This window comes from Ursus maritimus, unplaced genomic scaffold (genome assembly GCF_017311325.1).
Source record: "Ursus maritimus isolate PB19 unplaced genomic scaffold, ASM1731132v1 scaffold_26, whole genome shotgun sequence".
In the NCBI taxonomy this organism is placed as follows: domain Eukaryota; kingdom Metazoa; phylum Chordata; class Mammalia; order Carnivora; family Ursidae; genus Ursus; species Ursus maritimus.
This window is the reverse complement of record NW_024425119.1, coordinates 40,366,330-40,391,475: the sequence shown is the minus strand read 5'-3', so window position 1 is coordinate 40,391,475 and position 25,146 is coordinate 40,366,330. Positions and strand designations below refer to the sequence as shown.

The following is a 25,146-nucleotide window of genomic DNA, read 5'->3' as shown; positions in this document are numbered from 1 at the left end:
TCTCGGACAAGACTGTTGAATTCTGGGGGTTGTAGTCATTCTCCTTTGACAGAGGGTCTTCGGAACTCCCGCCCTAGAACCGGAACTTTTAGGATGCGCAATCACCACAGAAAGGACGGTCTTTCTCTCCGGCTCAGAGTCAGTCGATCCCCAGCCTGGGCGCGGCGACGCCTCCGGGAGCTGGGTAGATGCTCTCGGGGTCAGCCCTTGGAGGCGACCCGCGCGCCCCCTAGAGCCTGGAGCTGCCCTCTTCCGCGTGGCCGGCTTCGGCCGAACTCAGGTAGGGAGAGCCCCGACGCGCACCGCGAGGCCTGCACCGCCAAGAAGGGGGCAGGTTTGGTCACGGCCACAGAGTGGGTACGAGGGACCAATCTCTAACGTCTGTGGCCCGTGTGGTGAACTCCCCGCTTGCAGGAGGCGTGGTAAAGACCCAAAGACGCGCCGGGATTAGGGAGCCACTTGGGGGTGGGGGGCGGGGGGCTGTGTGGGCACCCCTGCCCGGGGCAGGAGTGGCTGGGGTAATCGAGGAGGGATTTCCTTCTCTTCTCCCTTTTTCCCCGTGGCATGACTGGAGACGTACGTGGCACACGCGCTGCCGCATGCACTGAAGCGCCCTTCCCCAACTCCTTTCTGGAAAAACCACGATTTATTGAATAGACAAGTAGTAGGCTTGACGGGAAGGCCTCAGATAGTTGACTGTGGAGTGAACAAACGTAGGCAAAGGTGTCGGACTATCTAACAAGGTTACAGCGGTAGCCGAAAGAAAAGAGCTCTCTGTCCCCACTTTGACCTGGGGAGGCAGCTCTGGATTCAGTCAGTGCCCCAGCCTGGGCCCAGCCAAATCTGGGGTGGCTGTGCCCTTTACCCGCGGCCTGAGCCAGGCAGCTCTGCCCTTCACTGGTAAGACAGTGACTCCTCAAGGGCTAGGGCTGAGCGGGGGAGCCCGCCTCCCGATGTGGCAGGGAGTAAGAAAGGGTTAACATAATGCTGGCCACAGCCACAGTGTGCCAGGTGCTGCCACATAGGAAGCTGAGATCCTCTGCTGAACGAGGCTGGAGACTGGCAGGCCCACAGGGCCTATTTGTAGCCAGGGGCCCAGGCTGCTGACCTGTGACATTCCTGGCTGCCAACGCATTCTGGAACAAAGCCAGTTCCAAGCACATTCCCTCCTCCCCTCCCTGTTCTTCCCTCACCACAGTGGGTAGGGTGGTTTTAATTTTTTTCCTCCTTGAGTTTCCCAGCTCCTGAGGTGCTGATGGAGTCGTGAGAAAGCCTTCAGGTGACAACGGAGAGCTGGCCTGGGAATGTCAGGGGCCATCAACAGGGACCTGCTCACCCCTCCCTGCTCATAGTCCCTGATCAGCCTTTGGGCTGCTCTCTGACCCCCTGGCCTCCTGACGCAGGTGCTGGTTAGCTGCCCTGGCTGCTCTCGGGGCCGCTGAGAAATAGGCAGTGGATTTGGGAGGAGGAAAGGGGTGAAGCCAAGGATGTCCTTGAGAAGACAGAAGCAGGAGGGACCCAACTGACACCTCCCCCAACTAGAGCTTCAGGGAAGGGAGGCGGAGCCAATACAAAGGTCATAGGGAGCGGAGTGATCTGAGCCTGCTATGAAATGGTGTAGCTGTCAGCAGATTAGGTTCCTGCTCTCGGAAGAGGGTGCTGGACAGGCGGGCAAGGGAAGGCTTAGAAAGGTCATGCATGGTGGGGAGGAGCTGGCAAGAACTAGGAAGTCCCTGGGGAGAATGACAAGCCCTAGGGCCAGAGATGCCAGCATGGCAGCAACTCTGGTGCCAGGGCAGCCTGGGGGTGGGGGGTGGGGTGGGGAGGACAACCAGAGGTTTCTGAGGACGCAGATGTTGCTAGGAGAAGCTAGGAGGGGGTTGAGAGCTTTGTATTTTGTTAACAAACACTGAGATCCATTGATGCTGTGTGGGGCCTGGCAGAGGTCAGAGCAAAGGGGTCCCTGAGGCCTGTGTCAGCTCAAAAGCCCAGGCCCCTCCTTGGCAGCCCTTGCCTCATTCCTCTTGTGGCTGAGGTACTTCTTTAGCCATTTAGCTGGGCTTGGGGACGGGACTCCTGGTCTGCGTGAGGCAGCAGTGGGTAGCGCTTGCCTCCCTCTCCCTTCATCCTCCCCACAACACACACACCCAAAGCAGGCAGCACTGGGGCTTGATTCTACCCCTCCCAGAAGACGAGGAGAAAGCCCCACATCTGGAGAGGGACAAGGCAACTCCATTTCTGGTGAGAGGTGGTGGCAGGAGGCTGTAGGCTGCTTGATGGTTCAAGGTCCCCAGGTAGATAGTTGGGCCCCACAGCCTCCTGGAGAAGAGGCTGCTCCAGGGAGCATCCCAGGGATCCTGATGGCCAGGTACCCCAAGCTTCTGACTGTCTCCATTGGGGTAAAGAAGCTGCCTGGCCTGGGCCCCAGCTCTGCTCACAAATGTTCTGGATGATTCTGCAAGCAATGGATGAATTCACCCACTGGCTGGCTCTCATAGCATATCCTGTACACAGCCATGAACAGAGGAAACCTAGAATGGGGAAGGAAAGACCCAGCTTAGCCTTCTAGTATACCCCTACCCCCCCTTACCCCTGCCCACTCCCCATCCACCTGCTAACCTTCCACTCCCCTACTCTCCCACCTTTGAGCTCAGGCAGACTCCGGCTCTCAATTTCCAATTGCTGAGAATTTGAACTTCCTAGTCCCGGGTTTAGGGTCAGGTTGTTAATTGCCCTGCTCCCTGTCATATTGAACTTGCCTGTATGATTCCCTGGCATGAATTATTTGTTCTAGTTGGGCAAGCCACTTAACCTCTGTAAACCTCAGTATCATCAACTGTAGAATGGGACCAATATAACAAAGTAGTGAAGAAGGGATTATGTATTAATGTGAAGGTGCTCCATAAATGCATTTCCTTCTTCCCGTCCTCTTGCACAGGCTGCATCCCTTACCTGGAGGCTTTCCCCTGACCAGCGTGAGCTGATCTTCTGAACCTGTTTCAGACTCTCTTATTTTAGGATTCTTTCTCTGACCGACAGAACTGTGCTCTGATCAGCCCATCACCCCAACTGTCTTTGTGCTCCCTGAAACGGAGTATCTTGACACAGAGACTGTCCTCCTCACACCTCAGCCCCCAGGACAGGATTCAGGGTACAGGAGGGTTGGCCTCCAGGTAGTGGCTTAGACTTGGGGTTCAGGGACAGAGAGGACGGATAGTCGGTTGAGTTTATNCCTGCTGCCCCAGAGTGCCAGCCCTCATAGCAAAGGACAGGAGGAAAGGACGGGAAGTGAGGCTACGTACGTGGGGGGGCCCAAGCAATGTGGTTAAAGAACACTAGCCTGGAGGTAGTTCAAAGACTATGAACTAGCTGGGGGACAGTGGACAGACCAGACTCTCTCCAAGCTCTAGTCTCTTTGTCTGTAAACATAAGGTTCCCTCTCCACCCGCTTCACAGATTGAGGAGGGATCAGGAAGGTGAATGTGGACAGCACTTCCGGCTGTGGCCCCTTCCCCAGCGGAGCTGGGGCAGACACCTACTTGTCCACCAGGTCCTTGTGCTGGAGGATGCTGTGTAGTTCCCGGGCTGTCGGGGGCCCCTGCAGCTTCTGCCCGTTCAGCATCTCTTTCTCCAGCTGCTCGATGGACTGTAAAGAAAATAGGACAGGTGGATGGAAATGGGAGAGGAGGGCTGTCTGTGGGAGTGGAGAGTCTGGGGCTTAGACGGGAGGTAGAGTCTTAGGAAGAAAGAAAGGCCGGGAATGTTCACAACAATCTTAATGTTTGTGATCAAGGATACCTCAAAGCAAATCCCTCTACTTTGAACCTATTGGGCCGCCCTCCATTCTCTGTTCTCCCAGGGTCCCACCTTTCCTGTGCGGGCGAAGGCCTCTGCCACCTTTCGGTTCCGCCCTCCATAGCAGGTGGTGATGAGGTCAGCGATGCCGCAGCTCTCCAAGAAGGTGACACAGGACACAGGGCCGCTGCAGAAGAGCTTGGCAAAGGCGATCATCTCCATGAGCCCCAGTCGGATCACCGCTGCCTTGGTGTTGTCGCCAAAGCCCAGCCCGTCACAGAAGCCAGCACCCACGGCCACTACATTCTTTGGAGAGTGGAGGTCACAAGTGAGAAAGGGTCCCTCCCCGCAGACCCCTCAGCACCTGCCTCAGGCTCCTTCCATCCGCCATGACACACCACTGAATAAGTGAAGCATAGTGGGTGGGCTCCTCAACTATTTCCATCTCTTGATTTTCCCACTTGCTGTACCCTTGGGCTCATGCTTCCTGGCTCCCCAACCCTGCCTCATACTCCGTCCTTGAGAACTTGCACTGAAAACCAGTCTTCTATCCAGCTGGCCCTCCCATCCATGACTATTCTGTTCCATATCCTGATGTCCTCAGCTCTATCCAGGATTCAGAGTTCTGGCCATCAGTCTGCCTGGATGTCTTATCTCCCATTAGCCTGGGTCCTTCCTCAGGACATCTCCTCTTCCCCCTGGACCACCCATTGGAGGCAGGGATAAAGATGTCCCACAGGGAGCTATAGGAAGAAAGGAAGAAGGAGGTCCAATGTTGGATAGTGAATAACTGGCAGGCCTGAATGACCCTGACCTTACTGCTATAATTCTTCCTGTGTGTGTTGGCGGGGACTTGGTGGCAAAGGGGAGCAATGGCCCGAGTGAGAGCCTGGAGTACCAGCAACCTTGTAGAACTAAGCCAGGCCCTCCTTCAGGGACTTCCCACCCCATAGCTGCCTCTGCACCCTCTCACCTTTAAGGCCCCACAGATCTCTACTGTGTCCACCTCTTGCACCACTGTGATGCGGAAATTGGGTGTCTGCATCAGCTTTTTCAGAAGCTCCCCTTGGGTCTGGTCCTTGCAGCCTAAAGCGGGAAGGGGGCAAGGCTTTAAAAGGGGATTCTTGACTCTTCCCATACCTGCCCTCAGCAGAACCCGTAACCCTTTCCCTGGGGATGTCCCAGTCCTCCCTCATCTCTGATGCTTGGGTCTCCTTCCTTTGCCTGATTAATGGGGAGAAGATGGCTACATGGGGGTGAGGGGAATACAGAGAGGGGACGTAGCAAGCTGTGCTGTGTATGTAGGTGATGACAGGGCTCTCACCAATGGTTGTCTCACAGAACTTCTCATCAGCCACCTCACTGGCAATGTTGGCCCCCATCAGCACGCTCATGGGGATGCCAAGGTTCTCCCCAATCACTTCAGAGATGAGCTTCAGCCCCTGAGGGCCCTCGTCTACCCCCTGGGCACAGGATGGAGCTCAGGCCAGGTGTCCTTTATGCCCCACTGAGGGCTTCCCACCCAGAAATCCTGCCCCTTCCAAATCCACTGTTCATCAGTGTGCCTCCCCAAAGGCCCTGCCCCAGCCAAAGCTTGCTGTGAGGACAGTGGATCATATGTGAAAACTAATCCATCTGAAAATACTCCTTCCATATACCTTCAATCAACCTACCTCTCCAAAGCATCCCCTCCACATCCCTAAACAACCCTCCACCAAGTCCCCCAAACCAGCTTCCATCTCAGAAACGCCTCCAAACCAGCTTCCCTTTCACAGTCCTCAAACCACCCCACTTCTCATAACCCCAGACATCCCTTGTATGCCTCTTAATTCCTCAGACATCACCCTCCAAACCAATCTCTTAACTACTCTCCAACCAGCCTCCCCTCCCCGCTGGCCCCCAGCAGCTATTTCTCAGCCTCCCCAAATCAACTCCTCCCCTCTCCAAAAAACTCTTGGCCTTCTTCTGCCATTTTGTTCTCCTCTCCTCCCCGGCCCTGACCCCACAACAGTTAGCTGCACCCCGCCCCCATCCACATGAAGATGTTCCTGGCACCTTAATAAGAGATACACCAATGGCGTTTGCCTTCAGGTGGCCCTTGAGCTGATCGCAGATCTTGCGGATGAACTGATGAGGCACCACAAAGATCAGGATGTCAGCATCCGCTGCAGCCTGGACCACGTCTGGGACAGCCACCTGTGGGGGTGACCAGTGCTCATGGGCCTCACAGACTTCTCGCCCCTGTGGAAGCCTATTCAGGAGATCTAGGAGCTAAAGAGTGAGGCTGGTGGGGGAGAAGGAAGGGCAGTTGGGGGATTGAATTTGGAAGGGCTGAACCTGGAGGAATGAAACACCGTCTTCCTCCCCCTCACCATCATTCCCTCTCACTCCAGCTGCCCGGGGCTCTTGAGGACTCCTGGGAACCTCCGCTCAGTACTCTTCTAGCCCTTGGCTGTGGGACAGTGAGGGAGGCAGTGGGAGGCCTGGGCTTGGCAGGAGGAGGCGGCCAAGTAAGATTTCATCATGCTGCTTCTTAGGGCCCCCAACTGGGAAGGGAGAGCCCTCCCTGCTGTCTTCCCTGCTCCCCCTCTCCAGGCTGGGAGCAAGCCACATGGATTTGACCAGGGACCTTAAGTCCAAGGAGCAGCCTCCAAGTCGGCTAATAGCCCAGTGAATAAGTAACAGGGTTAGAGCCTGAGGCAGGCGCTCTCAGACCCCCAGTCTTTGGTTGCCACGGAAGCCAACTTCCTTGTCCTCTCCCCCTCCCTTTTCTGCCTGGGAGCCCGTGAGTGTATCTGGGGGGTGGGAGTGGGTTCAAGTTCTCCTCAGTTCCAGAAAGTGCCAGGAGAGCACTTTGGGGGTTGTGCATAGGGGTGCCCTGTGCCTAGAGCGGCCGTCCCAAGATGCTTCCCAAGTCCAAGTAGCAGCTGAAATGGCCCCCTCTCAGCAGGAAGCACGCCTCCACTTCCCTTTCCCTTCCTTGCAGGGTTTTGGGGCTCACCACGTTGGGGGGCAGCTTGTGCCCTGGCAGGTATTTGACGTTCTCATGCTGCGTGTTGATGATCTCTGTCAGCTTTCTCCCCCCGATGTCTTCCTCAAACACCCACATGGTCACCCGTGGGTCAAAGTGTGACAGCTGGGCTGCATTGCCTCCCACAATCTTGGCAATAGCTGAGCCCCTAGTGGGAGGGGGAGGGCGGAAAGTGGAAGAGTCAGGGCACGAGGGAGGAACAGTGGCAGGGGAGGAGGCACAGGGTGGCAGTGAGGGGACAGCACAGCAGCCCACCAGATTCTTTACTTGCCATCTTCCTTGTGACCCCGTACCACCATGAAAGTGTGTCCCTGGCAGTAGAAAGGAGACTCAGTCTGCCTTAAACTTTGCAGCTGGAGAAGGGGGCCAGCCTTCTGATCTCCCCAACCCCCAACCGCAGGCAGCTTTTCAGGCAGGGAGGACTCTGGAAGCCCTCTTCCTGTGGCAAACAGGTGCAGCTGCCCAGGCAAGCAAGGACCCAAAAGGTCTGAGCACCATTTGCCCTGTGGGGGTCGGCACAGGAGATAGCAGGGGTGGAACAGAAATTGGAGGGCAATTCCTACCCACCGGCTGCCTCCTGCCCCTCACCCTAGCCCTGCGTTCTTGGGGGAACCTCCCCTCCCCCCAGGTGCTCTTTGACAGAGCCACTTACCAGTTGCCAGAGCCTACAATGCAGACTTTCTTGCCAGCCATGGTGCCACTTCTCTAACTGATCCAGCTCAGTGCTGCGCTCCCCAGCTCCCCTGCTGACTAGGAGCATATAACACCGCCACACGTGGGTGCAGCCAAGTCCCGCCTTCCAGGGGTGGGTGGGGAGGCGGGCGCCCAGGGAGACAGGGACTCTGGCAAAGCTAGGGAAAGGGGAGAAAAGGGGAGAGACAGGTGGGGGAACAGGAATGGGGCAGAGTCCAAGCCCTTCTTCCTTTCAGGTTTGCCAGCTGATGGTGCTAGTGAGCTTCTTCCCTTGGCCCCAGCCCTCCCTCCCTGTAATGGTCTCATTTGGAGGTCTGCCAAGAAATAGCCCAGATGAGGAGCAAGTGACTACCCCCCCAATCCCTTCTGTCCCCCAGCACTGGAATAAATTGTAGTCAGTCCTAGTAGCAGAAACAGGAATGCTTTCTTTTCCAAGGTGGAAATCACCCCACATAGCCTCCTAGGACTCCAGAATCTACCCTCCAGGTTTGTCCTCTAGCAGTGACAAAGATTATGTGTCACTGGCCCTGCACCAGCTCTACCGTAGGACTGTGTGTGAATGAGGTGGGCAGGTGTGGGCTCACTTTTAAAGATAAGACCACATAAGAGGTGAGGGCCTGCTTTGGAGGCATCCCAGCCCAAGGATAAGAGACCCCAGGAGCCCTGAGGGACAAGGGCATCTCTGTTACCCACAGTGGTCATCTCGGGGACTCACCCTTGGGCCTCTCTCCTCACCTCAAAGAATCCTCACTCGAATGTCTTCCAGGAAGAGAAGGTGGGAAAGGTCAAAGTTAGAAGCTCTGAGGCCAAGTGGCCAAAAATTCTCTTGCAGACTCTGGGGTTGAAGAAGAGGACAGGAGAGAAAAGACAGCGGCTAAACCGTTCATTGTCCTCAAGAGACTTTGAGCTTCCTTCAATTCTTTCTTGGGTTTCCCAGCTACCACACTAGGGGCTCCCTCAAGTTAGTGGCTCATTTGCAAGAAGCCAGAAAGGGGAAGGGAGGCAGGACCTGGGGCAGCCATAACTTCTGTGGAGCTTTGTGTTCTCAGACCCTGTAACTGAGAGTAAGTGGGGTGTGTGATTTGGGACACGGGAAGAGGTTGGAAAGAACACATCAAGCAGTCCAGGACTCTACATCACCTACAGCCATCCGTTTGACCAGGAAGAGAAGCAGCTCTGGTTTCTAGGCTGATGTGGAGTGGGGCAAATGCCCCTAACGCCGCAGCTGTCTGTGCACTTTGGCCTAGAGGGCAGACACGACTGTCTGCTCACGTGCTGAACTCCTGGCTTGGCAGATTGCTGAGTGGGTGTTTCCATCCCTTGGGGCCACTGCTGGCCCGGCAACAGCAATGAGCACTAGGCCAGAGAGGAGTCTGTGTAACCACAGAGTAAGGGTAAATGGGCCCGAGGGCAAGACTGCAGAGAAGAGGTTTTTCTAAGTTCTAGGGACTGCCCAGGGGGGGCCCACCATATTCCCCTCCCATGGCCAGGGAGTTCCCATAGGGGAACGTACGTGAAGTTGGTAGTTGGTTTCCCTTAGGAGTAAAATCACACCTGCTGCAAAGCCAGCCTCCCGGAGAGCACACTGCATTATTGCGCTGGCACTGAAAGACAAAGGCGCCGGTGCCAAGTGCCAGCTGGGAACACTGATTATGGGTGATGGAAGAGAAAGAATGCTTCTGTCCCTGGCGCATATGGCGGGAACCCCAGAGAATGGATGTTTATGCATAAAATAACCCCCTTGTTTTTTGCCTAAATTCTCCCATCTCTCCTTTTGCCCTTAAAATCATTTTCAGTAGTATGGAGACAAGGAATTTGTGCATTTATATACGAATAAAGAGTGTGCAGATTCGGAACTGGCTCATCACAGAAGTTATCTGTACTACTAGAGCTCTTTTCCCAAGAGCAAACTGTAGATTATTTGCTTGAAATTAATAATGGTTCATCAGCCATTCATTACACATGTAATGTAATGGGTAAAAACAGATGCCATTTCAATGTCCTTGACATCAATTTTTTCCACTCCAAGTTATCACCCCCACACATTCTTCTTTTCCCTACTCAAGTCTAATAAACCGCCAAGTTCCAAATTGGGAACAAGTTGTAACCTGGGTGGATTTGGTTGTATGCGAGGCAGTACTTGGGTGTTCCCATCCATGAAGCAAAGGATAGTTTCTTTACTACAGGTTTGGAATGTGGTCGCACTCATCCTGCATTCTAAACCCCCTTCTCGGGGTAGAACCAAGCTCGATAATGGCACCGAGGAGGCAAGCATGAGCCACCAGGTGAGAAGCAAGCACATTATGATGGGAACAGCAGAATTTCATGCGCCCGCTAATGGGAGATCCGTCCTGAGCAGTCTTCCCAACCCTGCCGAGGGGCAGGTTGTCTGTAGCATGAGGACAGCACAGCATTTCCATGCCGGTGTTAAGAACTGAAATCTCTCAGGGCCATGACAGTGGAACCTTAAAGGAACAGCAGGCAGAGGCACACGTCTTCGGCTGTGCGGGCCCTCACTAGACAGGAGCCCTGAGAGGAACTCGCCTACAGGTGGCTCAGGACCAGCAAGCCTAAGGAAGTGCAGGTGCCCCTGGGCAGTGCCCTCGAGCCAGCAGGTGCCTCAGGGAGCTCAGAAGGATCAGGGAGAAGATGGCAGTGCCACTGTCTTGTAGCACCTCCCGACCGAGAGCTGGGGGCACGACTCTCAGATCCAGCGAGGAAGCCCAATAATCCCAACCAGTACCCGGCCTGCTTGGCCCACTGGGCTGACAGAACAAGCTGTAAGGTGAGAACCTGAGGTCCACAGGGTAAAAACCTTGTTTCCCACCATATCCCTAGTGCCCAGCACCACAGCTGGCACAGCAGGTACCCAAGAAATATCTGTTATTTAAATAAAAACAGGTACCATGAACATGGCTAATGGTATCGGAGAAAGAGCTCAGGGAAGTGCTCTCCCTCAGTACGTAAGGGGACCCATCCTTCAGAAGACTCTTTTATTAAAACTGGGTGACATCGATAAGGGGACAGTACAAAAAAAATTTTGGTCCATGAAAAAAACATAATAATTCAGTTAATAAAAAGTTATCTTCAACAGGGACACCGTGTAGGAGTGCTGAACTTCCTTCTCATGGTTCCAGCCCCAAGGACAGAGGTTGTCCAGTGTCTGTGGGCAGAACCTTTTAAGGGAGGGATGGGATAATGGGAGGAAGGGGAAGATGGGGAGAAAATTCTGTCCCCGGTGTGGAAGAGGCAGGGATATGGGGCTGGAGGATGTGCTCGCAGGAGCCTGAGGAGGGGGTGGGGAAGCAAGGGCTTTGTCAGTTCTGTGGGTTTAGAGCCCAGGCTGAACGGAATTCCCCCTCTGTGCCCAGCTGTCTCCCACCCTGCTATGTTGAGTCTGCGAGCCTGGGATATGCTAACTTGGGGTGATACAACCTGGAAGAAGAATCTGAGGCTCTCCTGGAAAGATGCAAAACCATCTCAGTTCCAAGGGGCCAAGATCACAAGGTCCTGCTGCTACCTGAGGGGTCTGAAGCTTTGAGGGCAGGGGCTGGGGAGTCACAATCCTGTGAGGCAGGGAGAGGGAAGAGTCACAAACCCAACTCAGAGCTATTCGCCAGCCCTAGGCGCTTTCACTCCTCAGTGCCCTAGAAGTCACCAGTGGGTGTCAACTGGGCAGACAAGGGACAGGAAGACAGGGATGGCCCAGGGCTTTTACCCGTTTGATTTCAGGCCTGTTTCTCCATGAAGGGATAGGGGACGCAGGGTGGAGTGAATAAATGAGTCACACCTCCAAGCAACAGCAGGAAGGAACAGCCTCTGCTGGCAATGACCATACCCCAGGTTAGATCCCTGGGGCTCTGACAGGGAAAGGCAAGATTCCCCCACCCAAATGCCCTGCGTTAGGACAGATCGACAGCAGGGAATCCTAAAAAGAGCAGCTACAGGGAGTGTGCTGGGAGGGAGCACTAGTTAAAGAACAAACTCCAATACTGATGTGGACCCCCTACGAGGGAGTAAGAGAAGCACTGAGACAGCAGGCCAATCCAGAGGGCTGCGGACTGACCTGGGGCTCAGTGGGGCCCAAGAACCAGGGTTCCTTTAGTGCTAGAGGGCGAAAGTAAAGGGAGAGTGTGCTCCAAACCTGTGGAGGGAAGGAAGGAAATTGGACTTTGTTATCCGGAGAGCCAAGATCAACTAGCTTATAGAGTGCCCCCAGGCCTGAGTCTCAGAGAAGGGGCGAGAGCTCCCAACTCCTGGGTCTCTGAAGGGCAGAATCAGTGTAGCCGGTCCCCTTGAAGACCACCTGGCCTTAGGCCCAATCCATTCAATGCACTGATTACCACTACAGGTTCTCTCTCTAACACTATCTACAGGTCCTGTGCAGACCAGGGGAGGGTAGAGGCACATGGGAACTCTGTGGGGCAAAGGGAAGCTGGGGGACAGGAAGGGATGGGGTGGGAGAAGAGGGTGACAGGTGTCTTGCAAGACAGAAATGGGAGACCCTCTTCATTCTGGTGTTGTCCGTGAACCCACAGCATCCCCTGGAAGGCCCCAAGCAAGACCAAGGCAGGCGCTCTGAGGCAGGCAGCACAGGGCCCAGGTATAATCGGTGCAGCCGAACCAGGGCTGTGGGAGAGGCCTATGTATTCCGGATCCCCAGGGCTTGCTCTAATTCTTGTCGTCTCTGCTGCACCTAGGGAGAAAATCGTGGAGGGAGTAGAAAATGAGACAAACCAGAAGCTGGCACCTCATACCACTGACCCCCAACCAGGGTTCAGACCCCTCGGTTTTTGGCCGTTTCCCACGCTCAGGCACTTACCTTGGAGTAGAAGTATCGGCACACAGCCTCCTGAGCCCAAGGCTGGAAGTAAAACTCGGCTCGGCGCTCCTCCTCTGGGTTACCCACCACGTCGGTCATGGTCTGGGGGACATGAGAGGGGAGAGAGACAGGAGAACAGACTTGTTTCCCTCCTTCACACCTCTTATGGATTGAATTGTATCCCCCCAAAAGATGTCCAAATCCTAACCCCCCGGTACCTGTGAATGTGACCTTATTTGGAAATAGGGTCTCTGCAGATGATCAAGTTAAGATGAGGTCATTAGGGTGGGCCTAATCCAACATGACTGGTATCCTTACAAAAAGGGGGAACTTGGACACAGAGAGAGACATGCACAGAAGGAAGACGATGTGAAGACATGTGGAGAACACCATCTGCAAACCAAGGAATGCCCGAGGCTACCACAAGCTAGGAGAGAGGCCTGGAACAGATGCTCCCTCACAGCCCTCAGAAGGAACCGCCCTTCTGCCAACACTCTGATTTCAGACTTCCAGCCTCCAGATAAAAATAAATTCTTGTTTAAGGCACTCAGTTTGACTATGGCAGCCCTCGCAAACTACTAATACAACGACTGAAGTCACCCCCTGCTATCGATGAGTCATTGCTTTGTTCAGGGACCCTTTCTGGCACCCCTCATCCCTTGCCCCTCTGCTCAGCTTCTGTCATTAGTCACAGTCACCTCTCACAGGAAAGGAGAGAACTGAGGGCACATTTCACTCATTCAATGCTCATGCCCACCTCCCTGCCTGAGTTTACAGCGCTCCCCTCTCTGAGAAATACCTCAAATCCCAAATTCTCCAAGGGACATTCCCCCCGCTATTCTCCCCGCCTCACCCATCTTCCCTCTCCTCCGAATTATTCACTGGTAGTGGTGAGTTCTGATAATGTCTTAGGTGGTTTACAACCTTTTAAATCGGATCAGTCAGTTCCCTTCCCCTCAAAAGAAAATAACCTGGTCTGAAACAATCCTTTCTTTACCTTTGCTAGTAACTTCCTTGCTCCTCCCCCCACTCCTGTCTATCAAAACCTTCCATTCTGTACAACTCTTCAGAGTGCCTGTTTACTAGAAGGCGTGCTGCCCAATTCATGAATCATTGAATAAGACCAATTATATCTTCACACTTTAAATAAATAAAAAATAAATAAATGCATAAATCCTCTTAGCCTAGTTTCTCCAAACAGAATGCAGGCCGCTTTGAAAGCAGAAATCCAGTTTTGCACTCTGCATCCCCTATGATAGGGTACAGAGTGACACCTCATAGTAAGCACTAGATAAACACCCGATGGTTCCACCTCCCTTTCCTCACTTGATTATAAAACGGACCTGAGAGCATGCTAATGACAACCGGGTCCCACTTCCCTCTCCAGCTCTTCTACCAGATACTATGGAAATAAAACAAATGGGCGCCTCACTGACCTAAGGCCCTATGCACTTTTTCCTGGGTTCTTTACCTTGAGGTCCCGGCACTGGGACTGTAGCCAATCATTGATGAAACCCTGAGGGTCTCTGGCAAAGCTCAGCATGAACTCCCGCTGGGTCTTCAGCTGATTGATAGTTTCTATTGTCTCATGGATCTGAAAGGAAGAGAAGGGAGCTCCTAACATTTCAAACTGGGAAATGCGAAGTTAAACACAGTGTCTGCCATCTCCCCGTGCCGAACTGCTCCAGCGCTCAGCATTCTTTCAGCAGGTATGTGCACGGTGTCACACACCAACGTGGTGAAGTTTTCCTTCTGGTCCCCGCAATGTCCACTATGGGGGAAGCCGCATGGTGAATACTTAATCCACAGCACAGATAGGTGCAAAAACACTCTGAGGTTTCAGAAGCAATGGTACAGACATCTGTCTCAAAAGCTGTGGTCCAGGGATTTGTTCCTGCCCTTCTCTCATCACCCATACTCTTCCTGGCAACTTCTTCACTGATGTATCTTCCGTTACCACTGACAGGTTCATGAGTCCTCAGTCTACGGACCAGTCCATTTTCTAAACGCCAGCCACTCCAGCTGCTTGACATCTCAAGGCCTCTGCCAACTCTCCAAAACGAAATTCACTGCCTTTCCCCCTATACTCACTTCTGTTCTCCTGCTGCCGCTCTGGATGACTGTGACTGCATCCAAGCTAAACCCTGGGAGTCATAATGCCTCCTTCTCCTCAAGCCACTCCCCACCATCCCCACCTGAACAGTATCCAAATCTCTTCAGTTCCACGTTGACACCTCTCGGATCTACTTCTTTTTTAAAGATTTTATTTATTTGTTGGGCAGCCAGGCTTCCTGCAGAGCAAGGAGCCCGATGCAGGACTCGATCCCAGGACCCTGGGGTCATGACCTGAGCCAAAGGCAGATGCTTAACCGACTGAGCCACCCAGGCGCCCCCTGTCTACCTATTTTCATCCTTATTGTTAGTACCACAAGTTTAAGCCTCCGCACACCTCCCATGCGTTACTGCACTGGCCTCCTAACTGGGCTTCCTGCCTCCAGATCCACTCCTCTTACCGCTCACTCTCCACTTTCTTGCCAGTGATCACTCTAAATGCAAAGAGCATCCCTGCCTCCAGTCTTCGGGACAAAATAGAAACCAGCTTCCCTGTATCAAAGCCTCTTCCCGGTTAGGCTCCTGCTTCCCTATCCGGTTTCCTTTCCCCAGACTTCCCGTCCCTAGCACCCTGAAGTCCATCTAGCACACGAAACGGTTTGTACTTCTTGAACATACTTCTCTCCCATTTCTGAACCTTTACATACCCTGTTCCCTCGTTCTGGAACGTCCTCTGCCTCCCACACCCCAAGCACTATCCTTTCTCCCCTTTCATTAACTCTCACTTTGTCCTTCAAGATTTAGTTGGGACACCAACTCTTCCAGGAAAGCCGCCCTGTTCTTTGTGCTCCTCTGAACATTTTCTGGCTTTACCTACGTGGACCACGTCTACCAGGATAACAGCAGAAGTAGCAGCGGTTACCATTTGTCTTCACATGCCAGAGACCGTGTTGTCTTTATGTATGTTGTCTCACTGAATCCTCGTAACAACCGTATAAAAAAGTGATAGTCTCGGGGCGCCTGGGTGGCACAGTGGTTAAGCGTCTGCCTTCGGCTCAGGGCGTGATCCCGGCGTTATGGGATCGAGCCCCACATCAGGCTCCTCTGCTATGAGCCTGCTTCTTCCTCTCCCACTCCCCCTGCTTGTGTTCCCTCTCTCGCTGGCTGTCTCTATCTCTGTCAAATAAATAAATAAAATCTTAAAAAAAAAAAAAAGTGATAGTCTCCTGTTTCACAGTTCAAAAACTAAGGCTCAAAACTCTTCAAAGTTATAGCCAGAATCCTAGTGTCCAGCTCCAACCGGCACCTGCGCCGGCATATACTGGGCGTTAAGACATTCCGCACCAATGCCGAAAATCGAAAGACAGCCTCCGAGCCGTGGCAGAGGGCTGGTGGCACCCAAGCTACTCAGGGCCCCCTACCTTGTTGTCTAGGGTAGCAATCTCCTGCTGGCTGGCAGTAGAGAGCAGGAAAGAATTCATCTGGGTCTTCAAAGTATCATCCACTTCCACATCGATGTCATAACAAGCAGTCTTTTTCTGATCATTTGGGTCAACGCTGGGGAGGAAACCAAAGGGGCCCAGTAAAAGGCTTGTCCCCTAAGACCTATCTACACAAGATCCAGAAGAAGGCCCAAGAATGAGAGTAAGGGATTGACTGCAAAAAGGCACAAGAGAACTTTTGCACTTAACAGAAATTTCCCGAACCTTCTTTGCGATGGTAGCTACATGGTGTTACATTTGACAAAGTCTCAAGCTATACTTCAAGTGTGTGTGACCTATTGTATATAAACCCCTACAGAGCTATTGTTTTTTTTTTAAATCAATGGTAAAAATTCAAATGGCACAAAAGATATCCACTGAAAATAAAGTTTCTCCCTCCCCAAAGGAAATTACTACTGTAGTTATCTCCTATATCTTTCTCCTTGTTAAACTAAAATTGATGCTGAAAATAAATTCAAATAAAATACACACCATACAAAATAAAGTAAAAACTAGCTTAACTTTAAGCACAAGAATACAGGACAGATCAGCTTCGAATGATCCAACATATAAACTGTAGGCTGAGTGATGCGGTTCAGAATATAAAGAAAGGAAAGCCTTTATGGGAATTAATAAAGAGCAAGGGGAAGAAGGCAAAGAGACTCCAGCCAGCGACCTGCTGCTCTGAGGAGGAGGAAGGGCATCCCTTCGCTCCATACCTAGTGAGACGCCTTGCCCATCCGTCTTCTGAGCACGAAAGTGGAAGGAGATAATGGAATCGTGGAGTCTCAGGCTGGAATATTTTACCATCCACAGAAGAGATGGTAGCCCATCCGCGATGGGCTGGTAAATGTCTAACAATTGATTCTCCAAAAGAAGAGGGAAAAAAAGCCAATTTGTAGCATTTGCTGATTTCTGTGGTTTAAATATTCCCAACATGGTTCATTTCAAGCTGCCAACGTTTTGTCACCGCTCAAGAAGCTGGGATGAGACGTATAGTAACACATCATACCACGTGATGCCACTTTGCTTTTCCCAAAGACCTGTTAGCTTTTCTGAGGAGGATTTTCCTGTTCACGAAAACAGGTGAGAAGCCAAACCAGCGTCCAGCACCGGTGTCACAGCAGCATCAGAGGCAGCGCGCCCCCCGAGCGGCAAGGGGCGCCCCCAAGCTCCTTCTCTGGGAGAACTGAAGTCAGCATCTCAGCAGCAAGCCGCCAGAGCTTTGAATGGTCTGTGAGCATGTGGACTTTATTTTTATTTATTCTGTGCGAAAGTCCTTTTTGGGGTCTGGGACGCTCAAAATTTTTTCCATATAAATTAATGGTAATCAACTTTCTTGCTTTATGCCATTTTAGTTTGCGAAAAGTTTTCATAGGAACTCTCTACTTTTGGAGAGCAGGGGAAACGGATTAGTATTTCCTCTATAATATGCAAGAAACATAAAGAACCTCACAAACACAAATACTAGTAAGATGTTATAAAATAATTAAGAAATAATGAGTTTGGGGGTATGCTGCCCTCCTTTTTACAAAACTGTAAGTTTAAGTAATTTAAATCACCGCTATCTGACAGCCTGCTTCCTGCAAATCGGACAACTGGCCTGTGAAGGCTGGTACCAGCCCACTCCAGCACGCTGCCGCCTCCCCTACACACGCTCACCTGATGACGTGATTAATGATGATGGGCTCTGGAGGCATAAGCAAGGCATGGAGCCGTTGAGGGATCTCTGAAAACTTCATACGTTGAGACTCAAAGATCTGTGTGAAAGAAGAAAGGCAGCTAAGAAGTTGGCATTTTGAGCACAACTAGTGCTCCACTGGACTCTGGCAAAAGAATGGGTTCTTTTCTTACCTGCTGGAGGTACTTGTCACAGATGACAAACTCCCGCTCGTGAGGGTCCTGGAGCTTATGTGTCTTAATATATTGCCACAGTGCTTGGATGATCACTGGACGGGTCTGGGTGTGGATGCCCAGGAGCCGAGCCAGGCGAGGATCTAATTTAAACTGGGGAGGCTGCAGAGAACCAAAGAGGGCAGGGATGAAGCTAGTGAGCTGGGTCTATATATATTTTGGGGTGCTTTAGCGTGGCCATACATTCAAGCCATTCAACAAGCATTAATGCAGTGCTTTCTATGGGGCCAAAAAACACTAGGAGGAACTCAGAGATGGCTAAGCTCCTATCCTTATATTTATGGAGTTTATCGTCTGGTGACAAATTAACCACAAGTAGACTTAAACCTCTATCAGGCTGCTGACGGGAGGTGGCTGTGAAAGCTGAGTCCCCTGACATCACCCCAGAATACCTGGTAGTCCAGCATCAGGAGGACAGTACACCGTACATTCACGTCTCCTGGCCGCTTCACCTGGAAGCCATCCGTCTCCTGGGTAGTGGCGGTCCTGTGCCACTACAGAGAGGAAGATGTCAGGGGGTGCTCTCCCAGAGGGAGAGCTGGGGTGGGAGGGAAGAGCGTCTGTAATGACTGAATATTTAACTTTGATTACTGAGGCTACTGGAAAAGAGCAATAGCATGAGACATTTCTAAACATTGCATAAAGCTCTGGGATTACTGTCTGTACCTAAACAGATTAACCTTTGATTCTGCTTAGGGTCACATTTAAATTAGCCTAAATTTTCAGTGGTAATTTTATCCACAAAATGGATAATACATACATGCACGGTTTAAAAAAAAAACAAACGTGGCTAACGTTTCTTAAATACTTACTATGTTCAAGAGTCTTCTAAGATATTTACCTGGGATTATCTCATTTAACTCCCACAACATCCACATAAGACAGACACAATTAAACCTACACTATAGATGAGTAAACTAATGCTTAGAAGAGTGGAGTAACTTGCCTAAGGTCAACCACTAAGTCGTGGCACCATGATTGGAGCTCTGGCGTGTCTGATTCTAGAGCCCACGTTCTTAGCCACTCTACTCTACTGCTATAAAGTCAAGTTAAATATATTTCTAAACTTCTATTGTTTCTATGACTTACTTCCCTTATTAGATGGTAAAGACCTTCCCTTGTCTCTTAGTGGTTGAGGTTAAGGGGCTGCAGCTACACTGGCAAAGAAAGGAGCAGGTTAAGTTCACTCAGAGAGCTGGACTGTCTCATTCTGTTTTGACTGTACCCCAAAGAACACTGTCGCTAACAGGGTCTTCAGAACACTGTATAACCAGGCTTTATAACAAAGGATTTCTGGTGATGTGGGATGTGAATCTAAACAGAACAGGAACCAAAGGAAGTCCCAGATCTATCTATAGAGGGAAACTTGCAAGGACTAGAAGCCTATTAGTTAACCCCCTTACAGCACCTGCTATCAGGAAAAAGTATGAGTAGGGTGTGGATAACTACATCTCACCATTATTAATAAGCAAGATGCAGAGATGACCTGGAACGTGTAAGAGGCCTCCATTAGAATTTCCCTTGGGGCAGCAACCAGGATAACAACATTAAAAAGGTGGGACAAGTCAGACTCGAAGAGCTCTTGGGTTCAAACAGTACCAGAACTAAACAGCTCGCGCCACCTGGAGGTCAGCGTGCAAACTGCAAGCTTAGTACTGTATACTGGGGGTAACCTTTTATACCTTCCCCTGTCCCTAAACATTAAAGTTTGACTCCCAAGTCCATCATCCTCCAGTCATGGAGTCAAAGCCTAGAGGACAGAACTACTCACTTCTACCAGATGGTTGTCCGGCCCATACAGGTCTTTGTCCAGTTCGATCACCAAGGACTTAAAAAAGGAGGAGAATTTCCTCTTTTGTTTGGTAGCATCATATTTGGACAAGGCTGACTAGAGGAGAGAGAGGAGAGATCTTGTTAGAAAAGGCCAGAAGAAATTCCTCAAGACAAAGTCCCATTAAAAAAGAACCCACGACAGCAATGGGGAAAAAAAAAACCTCAAAAACGTCTTCTGAATCTCTCTCAGAAGATGACAAGGTCAGTGTCTGGGGGTATTAAACCAATAAGGGTAGCCACAGAACCCTGAAGAAGCAGCCAATAACATGTGCAGGGTCAATGACCTACCCACCTCATTTCCCTAAGGGAAATGAGGCAAGTTAAGCCAAACCGTTGCCCGTAACAAAGCGAGTCTGAACAGAGAAAAGTCTGACTCTAGAGGGGAAATGAATCACAGGCAATAAGCAGCCAGAACAAAAACAGCTTTATTTGGATGGAATGACACCACCAGCAGATGGACTGGACCTATATAGAGAAGGAAGCTCTGACACGGAGCCCCAGTTCTCCTGCAAAAATCCATTCAAATTAGCTTCCTTACGAACAGTTAAAAATAGAGAGTGTAAGGAATGCGAGGTGAGCTTCTGGGGTAGGAAGTTTGGGGGTTAACACCTGTCAGCTGATGTTCCCCATGAACCAAAGAAAACTATCCCACTTAAACTGTGAGAGATCTCCAATGGAAGTTGGGAAGGTGGAGATAGCACAGTGAGAATCAAGGACCTTGAGGACTCAGAGAGAAAAGCATGTCTTCAAGTGCTAAGTGCAAATTCATTTAATTTTAAAGAAAGAAAAACTAAAAACTGAATAATCTGCAGATGCTAAGTCCAATGGCCAGCACCATCAGAAGGAAGGTAAACAACAAATCAAATCCCAGAACAATAAGGTCCTCGATATGATACCACAGCGAGGGCCAAGCTGTGGGAGCCAGACACAAAGAACCATTGTCTTTTAGTGCAGGGAACACAGTGACCCTCTCCCTGCTGTTCCCAACAGGAGCTGTGAGCACCACTCAGGCTTCCTGCCAACCAGACATCACTGCTTGCTCCCAGCAGCTCCCACCCTAGACGTCAACCACAGTGGACTTTGAACTCACATCCTCCAGGAGCCGTCCTTCTACCCGAAGCTCCCAGGAAGCCACCGTCCCTTCCCCATCCTCGGCATCTGACTTAGCCGGATTGAAAGTGTTAGAAATGAAAATTCGCAGCTTCCGTTTTTGCTAAGAAAGGCAGAAACAGGATTGATGGTGGGGCTTCAGTGGTTTGATATTGAAGACAAGAATTTCCCCAAACCCCCAAATTACTTACTATCCACCCAGTCCCTGGGGTGGGTGGATAAAGATTCCATCTAGAAGAATATAGGCCACCGGCCTGAGTGCAAGTGCATACACTAGGATATGCCAAATAAACAAAGTCGTGCAAGGTGCCAGGTTCCCAAGGTAGCAGAGCAGTTATGGCAAAAACACGGATGGCATATATTTCTGGTGCAAGAGATAGCAAAAGCCCCTCCCCCTTTGCTGTTCAGTCTAATGTAATTCTCAGTTCGTAGGCGGAAGGGAGATATAATTTAAATGCCAAGGAGAGCTGCGCTGCGCCTTTGATTTCTCATCCTAAGCCTACTGAAGGTTCCCGAGTCCTCTCCTTTGGCTGTCTGCCTAGCACTCTCCTGCATTACCTTGATGGGACGTTTCAAGGCCTCCTGGATATCTAGCCGTTTCCTCATGATAGTCTGGTCCAGCTTCCTTTCAAAAGCCAAGAGATCCATATAGGCCTGGGATTCTGGTACCAGCTCACGGATCTTAGGAACAAAAAGATATCATTGGGATCCAGAGCTGACCATTTCTATTTTCAAACTCGGCACATCCTCAAGAAGACCTACAGCCTGGACTCACCCTTTGAGGTAGAATTTTGTCAGCCATCTTCTTTTTCTTTGCACTGTTTGGAATAAATACTGTTATCAGGTTGGGATGGAACTAGCCAGAACATGAAGACAGACTGGTCAGCACCTCCGTTTACAGGAAAATGAAGGGACTGCAAAGTGTCTCTCAAATCAAAGACACTCCGCCCACCCCCACCCCCACCCGTGTGAGGCATTCTGAAGAAGGAGCACCCATCTGCAGACACAGCACCACCACTTCTGGGTTCGGGTTCTCCCATCACCGGTGTCCTCAAGGGCTTTCTCCCTCCTTCCCTCCCTCCCTTGCCCCAGGGTCATCTTACTTGTGGTTTCGATTTTGGACCGCCTGCTGCTGGACCTGCTGTATCTGCTGAGGTGCAGGTCTCTTGCGGGACTGGTCCATCCCTGACTGGGCCAGGCCAGGTCGGACTGAAGGGTTCCCCCCGTAGCCAGGGGGTCCCATGGAAGGTCCCTGAGGTGTCATTCGGCTGCCTGGCAGCATACCTGGTCTCTATAGAGAGGAGAGGACCCAGAGATGTCATGGCTTCCCTACTAACCCCACCAAGAAGAAAGGGGAGATGCCTGAGTTCTTTGAATGAACAAGGCTGGGGGTGCGGTGGAGCACAATGGGAGGAGAGCCCTCTGTCTCTGAAACCCAAAGAACTGGGGCTTCCTGTACTCCAGGTACAATCCCAAGGGGAATATAGCCCCGAAGCTAAGAGACAGCCAAACTCTACTCAAATGCTCCCCAGTCTATTTTGTATCTGACACATTGGGCATCTTCTCTAAGCCCCACATTTACTCAGAAAATACTGCCAGCTATCGTCTCCTTAGAAGCTGACCTCAATTTGCTAGCTACACCTTCCGTGTTCCTCCGGGCCCTGGAGCTGCCCTAACCCTCTTGCACTCCGGTCCTCACGTGCCCACCTTTCGCCCCACTTCATCCACGCTGTTTCTGTACCCTGACTCCCCAACGGAAACAATGCTCCCAGGAGCAGGTGGGGATGCTAACCGCCTCCTTTCCCTTCCTCCGCACTGCCTCCCCGCACCCGGACTCCGGGCCCGAATCCCTCCCAGGAGAGTCCCTCCTACTTCTCCCCCACCCCTGTCACTCCCAGGCCCCCGCTCGGCCCCGCCCCCGGCCCGCGCGCCCCTCCTCCTGCCCCACTCACCGGATAGGCCGCTCCGGGCATCGGGGAGCGGTACAGCCCTTGACCCGGCGCCGGGCCCATTCGCACGGGAGGCCCCGGAGTCCCGCCCGGACCCAGGGCAGCCGCCGCGCCCGCCCCTCCTGAGGCTCCGGCGCCGCCGCTCGGAGCCACAGACTGGAAACCCGCCCGGGCCGCCATCTTCCCCGGAGCCGCTGCTGCAGCTGCACAAAGAACCGGAACCGGAACTCCCCCCGCCCCCCGCGGGCCCCCCGCGCGCCCGCCTGTCCGCCCGGCCGGCCGGCCGGCACGGGAGGCTCAGGGCAGCGAGATTGTGGGCTAGAGGGGGGCGACTAGCGGCAAAGGCGTGCTGACCACTCCCTCCCGTCTTCGCGGTCCGGGAGGGAAGACCATAGAGAAGAACTCCGGGATAGAGAGGCCCTGTGAGCGGGCGCCCCCAGGCCGACGGGAGGAAGACAAGGCCCTGGAAAGGGGGACCACACCTCAGCCTCAGCGCTCTGATGACGGGGGTGATGGAGTAACTGCTTCATGCAGGCGCAGGAGATTTAACTTCCCAAAGCGCTTTGTTTTTCGTTTCCTTCTCTTACTGCTGTAAGCCTGGGGGGCTGAAGAGGAGAATGCACTGTTTATTCCATTTTACAAACCGGAAAGCTGATCTTAGTGAATGACTTGGCAAAGATCAACCAACAAGTTAGCAGTAAAGCCAAAGCCGAGAATCCAGATCTTCTAGCTCATGGCCCAGGGCTCATTCCACAGATACAGTGCCTTAATAACTACCTCAACATCAGAATTTGAACCCAACTTTGTCCCTGACCTTTAAAACCTAACCTGCTGCCAGATTTTATTTTGGATTTTGACCCTGACCCTCTCCGAAGAATCCTTTGTGCTAGGACTTCTCTTTGGGACTTTTGCTGCTTTTGACCTCTCCCTCTTTCCCTGGCCAGTGGTTGAAACCATTCCTGGTGTGATGGCCGGTCTGCCCCATCCCAGGAGGCTCAAGCCTTGCTTCTCCCTGATTGTTTGGCCCCAAGCTAAGCTCAGCTCTAGGCACTTCGTGGGAAGGCCTAAATACTATTCAAATAAGAGAAGAACGACACTGAAGAGATGGTTGAAACCCAGTTTATTAGACCAGAGGCATGCGTCACCCATAGCCCTGCCTGCTGTTCCCCATCCGGTGCACACCCATTGGCCTTGCTCCTGCTTCCCTCTGGAGAGATCTGATCTCCAATGAACTTCTAGGAACCAGGAGTTCCCCAAAATCCCATAGCCTTACTCTCCAGCTCCAGGCCAATGCACAGGTGACCTGCCAAAGTCCTGTTCTAGGGTTGGAGACCAAGAGAGAGTTGGGCAGAGAAGGCCTGGGAAGGGGTAGGGCTCTGGCCTAGGAGAAGTGCCTGGGGGAGGGGGCATGGCAGGCCCTCTACCTCATTCGTTTCTCATTAAAATAGGAAGGGAGGGACAGAACAGCAGAGCTTTCGACTATCCCCCTAGGCCTGTATTTTCCCCACCATTACCAAATCGTACCTCACCAGAAAATATAACTGGTGGGCTTGGGTATCAGGTGAGGAAAGGAGGCTGGGCACCCAGAAGAAAGGAAAGGTCACTGACTGAGGACCTCAACTTCTGCTTGTCAGCACCCCACTGCTCTAGCTACCAGAGTCACCAATCCACAGCTCCCCTTGTCTCTGATACCTTGGCTTAGTATGCAGAGTAGATCTCCATTCCCTGGGTGGGGGCTCTGTCTGTAGCTACCCCTTCCCTGGGGAGGCCACAGTCAGCCAGGCAAAGGGCATTGGGATGATGAAACAGGGGAGGGAATGTTAAGGCTACAGGGAGGGCATAGGGTGCCCAGGGTTGGGGGGAGAGGGTGAGGCCAGAAAGAGGCAGAGCTTGTGATTCACAGCTTCCTTTATGTCGCCACCGAGACAGTGTGAAGGTTACAATGCGCGTGTCGTCTCCTTGTGCTTCTCAGAGGGATGTGTGTACACAGTACAGACACCAGGGGAGAGAGTCCAACTCTTTATACAGGCGAAGGCATTCAGAGACCAGGGAGGGAGTAGAAACACAGAAAGGGGAACTTTGGGTGGGAGGATGGTTCTTAGAGACAAGAGGGGATGGGGTAGAGACAGACAGAGTTAGGGGAAAGTATATACAGAGATATAGCAATATAGAGTCTGTATCATATAGAAATAGAAAATGCAGATGAGGTTGTTGAGAGAAGCAAATGAAGTTGGGGAAGAGGACTTGGGAGAGTTCCATAAGAAAATTTATGGATGTGGCCCTCTGCAGGGGCCCCTGGGAGAAGGACCAGTGAGGTTAGGCACCAGTGCCCCTCTCCCTGAGCTGGAAGCCAACCAGCTGGATCTTTCATGGGATGGTAGAGGAGTGCTACCTCTTGGAATTTCTCTCCAGCAGTTGCAGGGTGGGGGTGAACTTATAGGTATCAGGATGTGGCCTACAGCACCA

General features: G+C 52.0%; 2 protein-coding genes and 1 long non-coding RNA gene across 4 annotated transcripts; 1 reads left to right on the top strand and 2 right to left on the bottom strand.

The window, feature by feature from the left end:
• Positions 1–145: 145 nt before the first annotated feature.
• LOC121105421 lies at positions 146–13,511 on the top strand. 2 transcript variants are annotated; one of them, XR_005837926.1, is made up of 2 exons: positions 146–280; positions 12,220–13,511. It is a non-coding gene; the product is annotated as an uncharacterized LOC121105421 (long non-coding RNA). The 2 variants fall into 2 exon arrangements; XR_005837927.1 differs by lacking the exon at positions 146–280 and adding an exon at positions 3,992–4,123.
• GPD1 (glycerol-3-phosphate dehydrogenase 1) lies at positions 625–7,658 on the bottom strand. The gene is made up of 8 exons (XM_008704565.2): positions 7,479–7,658; positions 6,797–6,974; positions 5,851–5,991; positions 5,120–5,258; positions 4,769–4,881; positions 3,868–4,101; positions 3,540–3,646; positions 625–2,531 (listed from the first exon to the last, which is right to left on the bottom strand). The coding sequence occupies exons 1-8, from the start codon at positions 7,517–7,519 to the stop codon at positions 2,435–2,437; spliced, it is 1,050 nt and encodes a 349-aa protein (XP_008702787.1). The 5' UTR covers positions 7,520–7,658; the 3' UTR covers positions 625–2,434.
• On the bottom strand, positions 10,499–22,904 carry SMARCD1 (SWI/SNF related, matrix associated, actin dependent regulator of chromatin, subfamily d, member 1). Its single transcript, XM_040642431.1, has 13 exons — positions 22,684–22,904; positions 21,835–22,022; positions 21,507–21,549; positions 21,290–21,412; positions 20,712–20,834; positions 19,560–19,676; positions 18,181–18,282; positions 17,729–17,890; positions 17,537–17,634; positions 15,815–15,950; positions 13,813–13,935; positions 12,342–12,443; positions 10,499–12,215 (listed from the first exon to the last, which is right to left on the bottom strand). Exons 1-13 carry the CDS (start codon positions 22,858–22,860, stop codon positions 12,162–12,164), a joined length of 1,548 nt encoding a protein of 515 aa, XP_040498365.1. The 5' UTR covers positions 22,861–22,904; the 3' UTR covers positions 10,499–12,161.
• Positions 22,905–25,146: the final 2,242 nt, after the last annotated feature.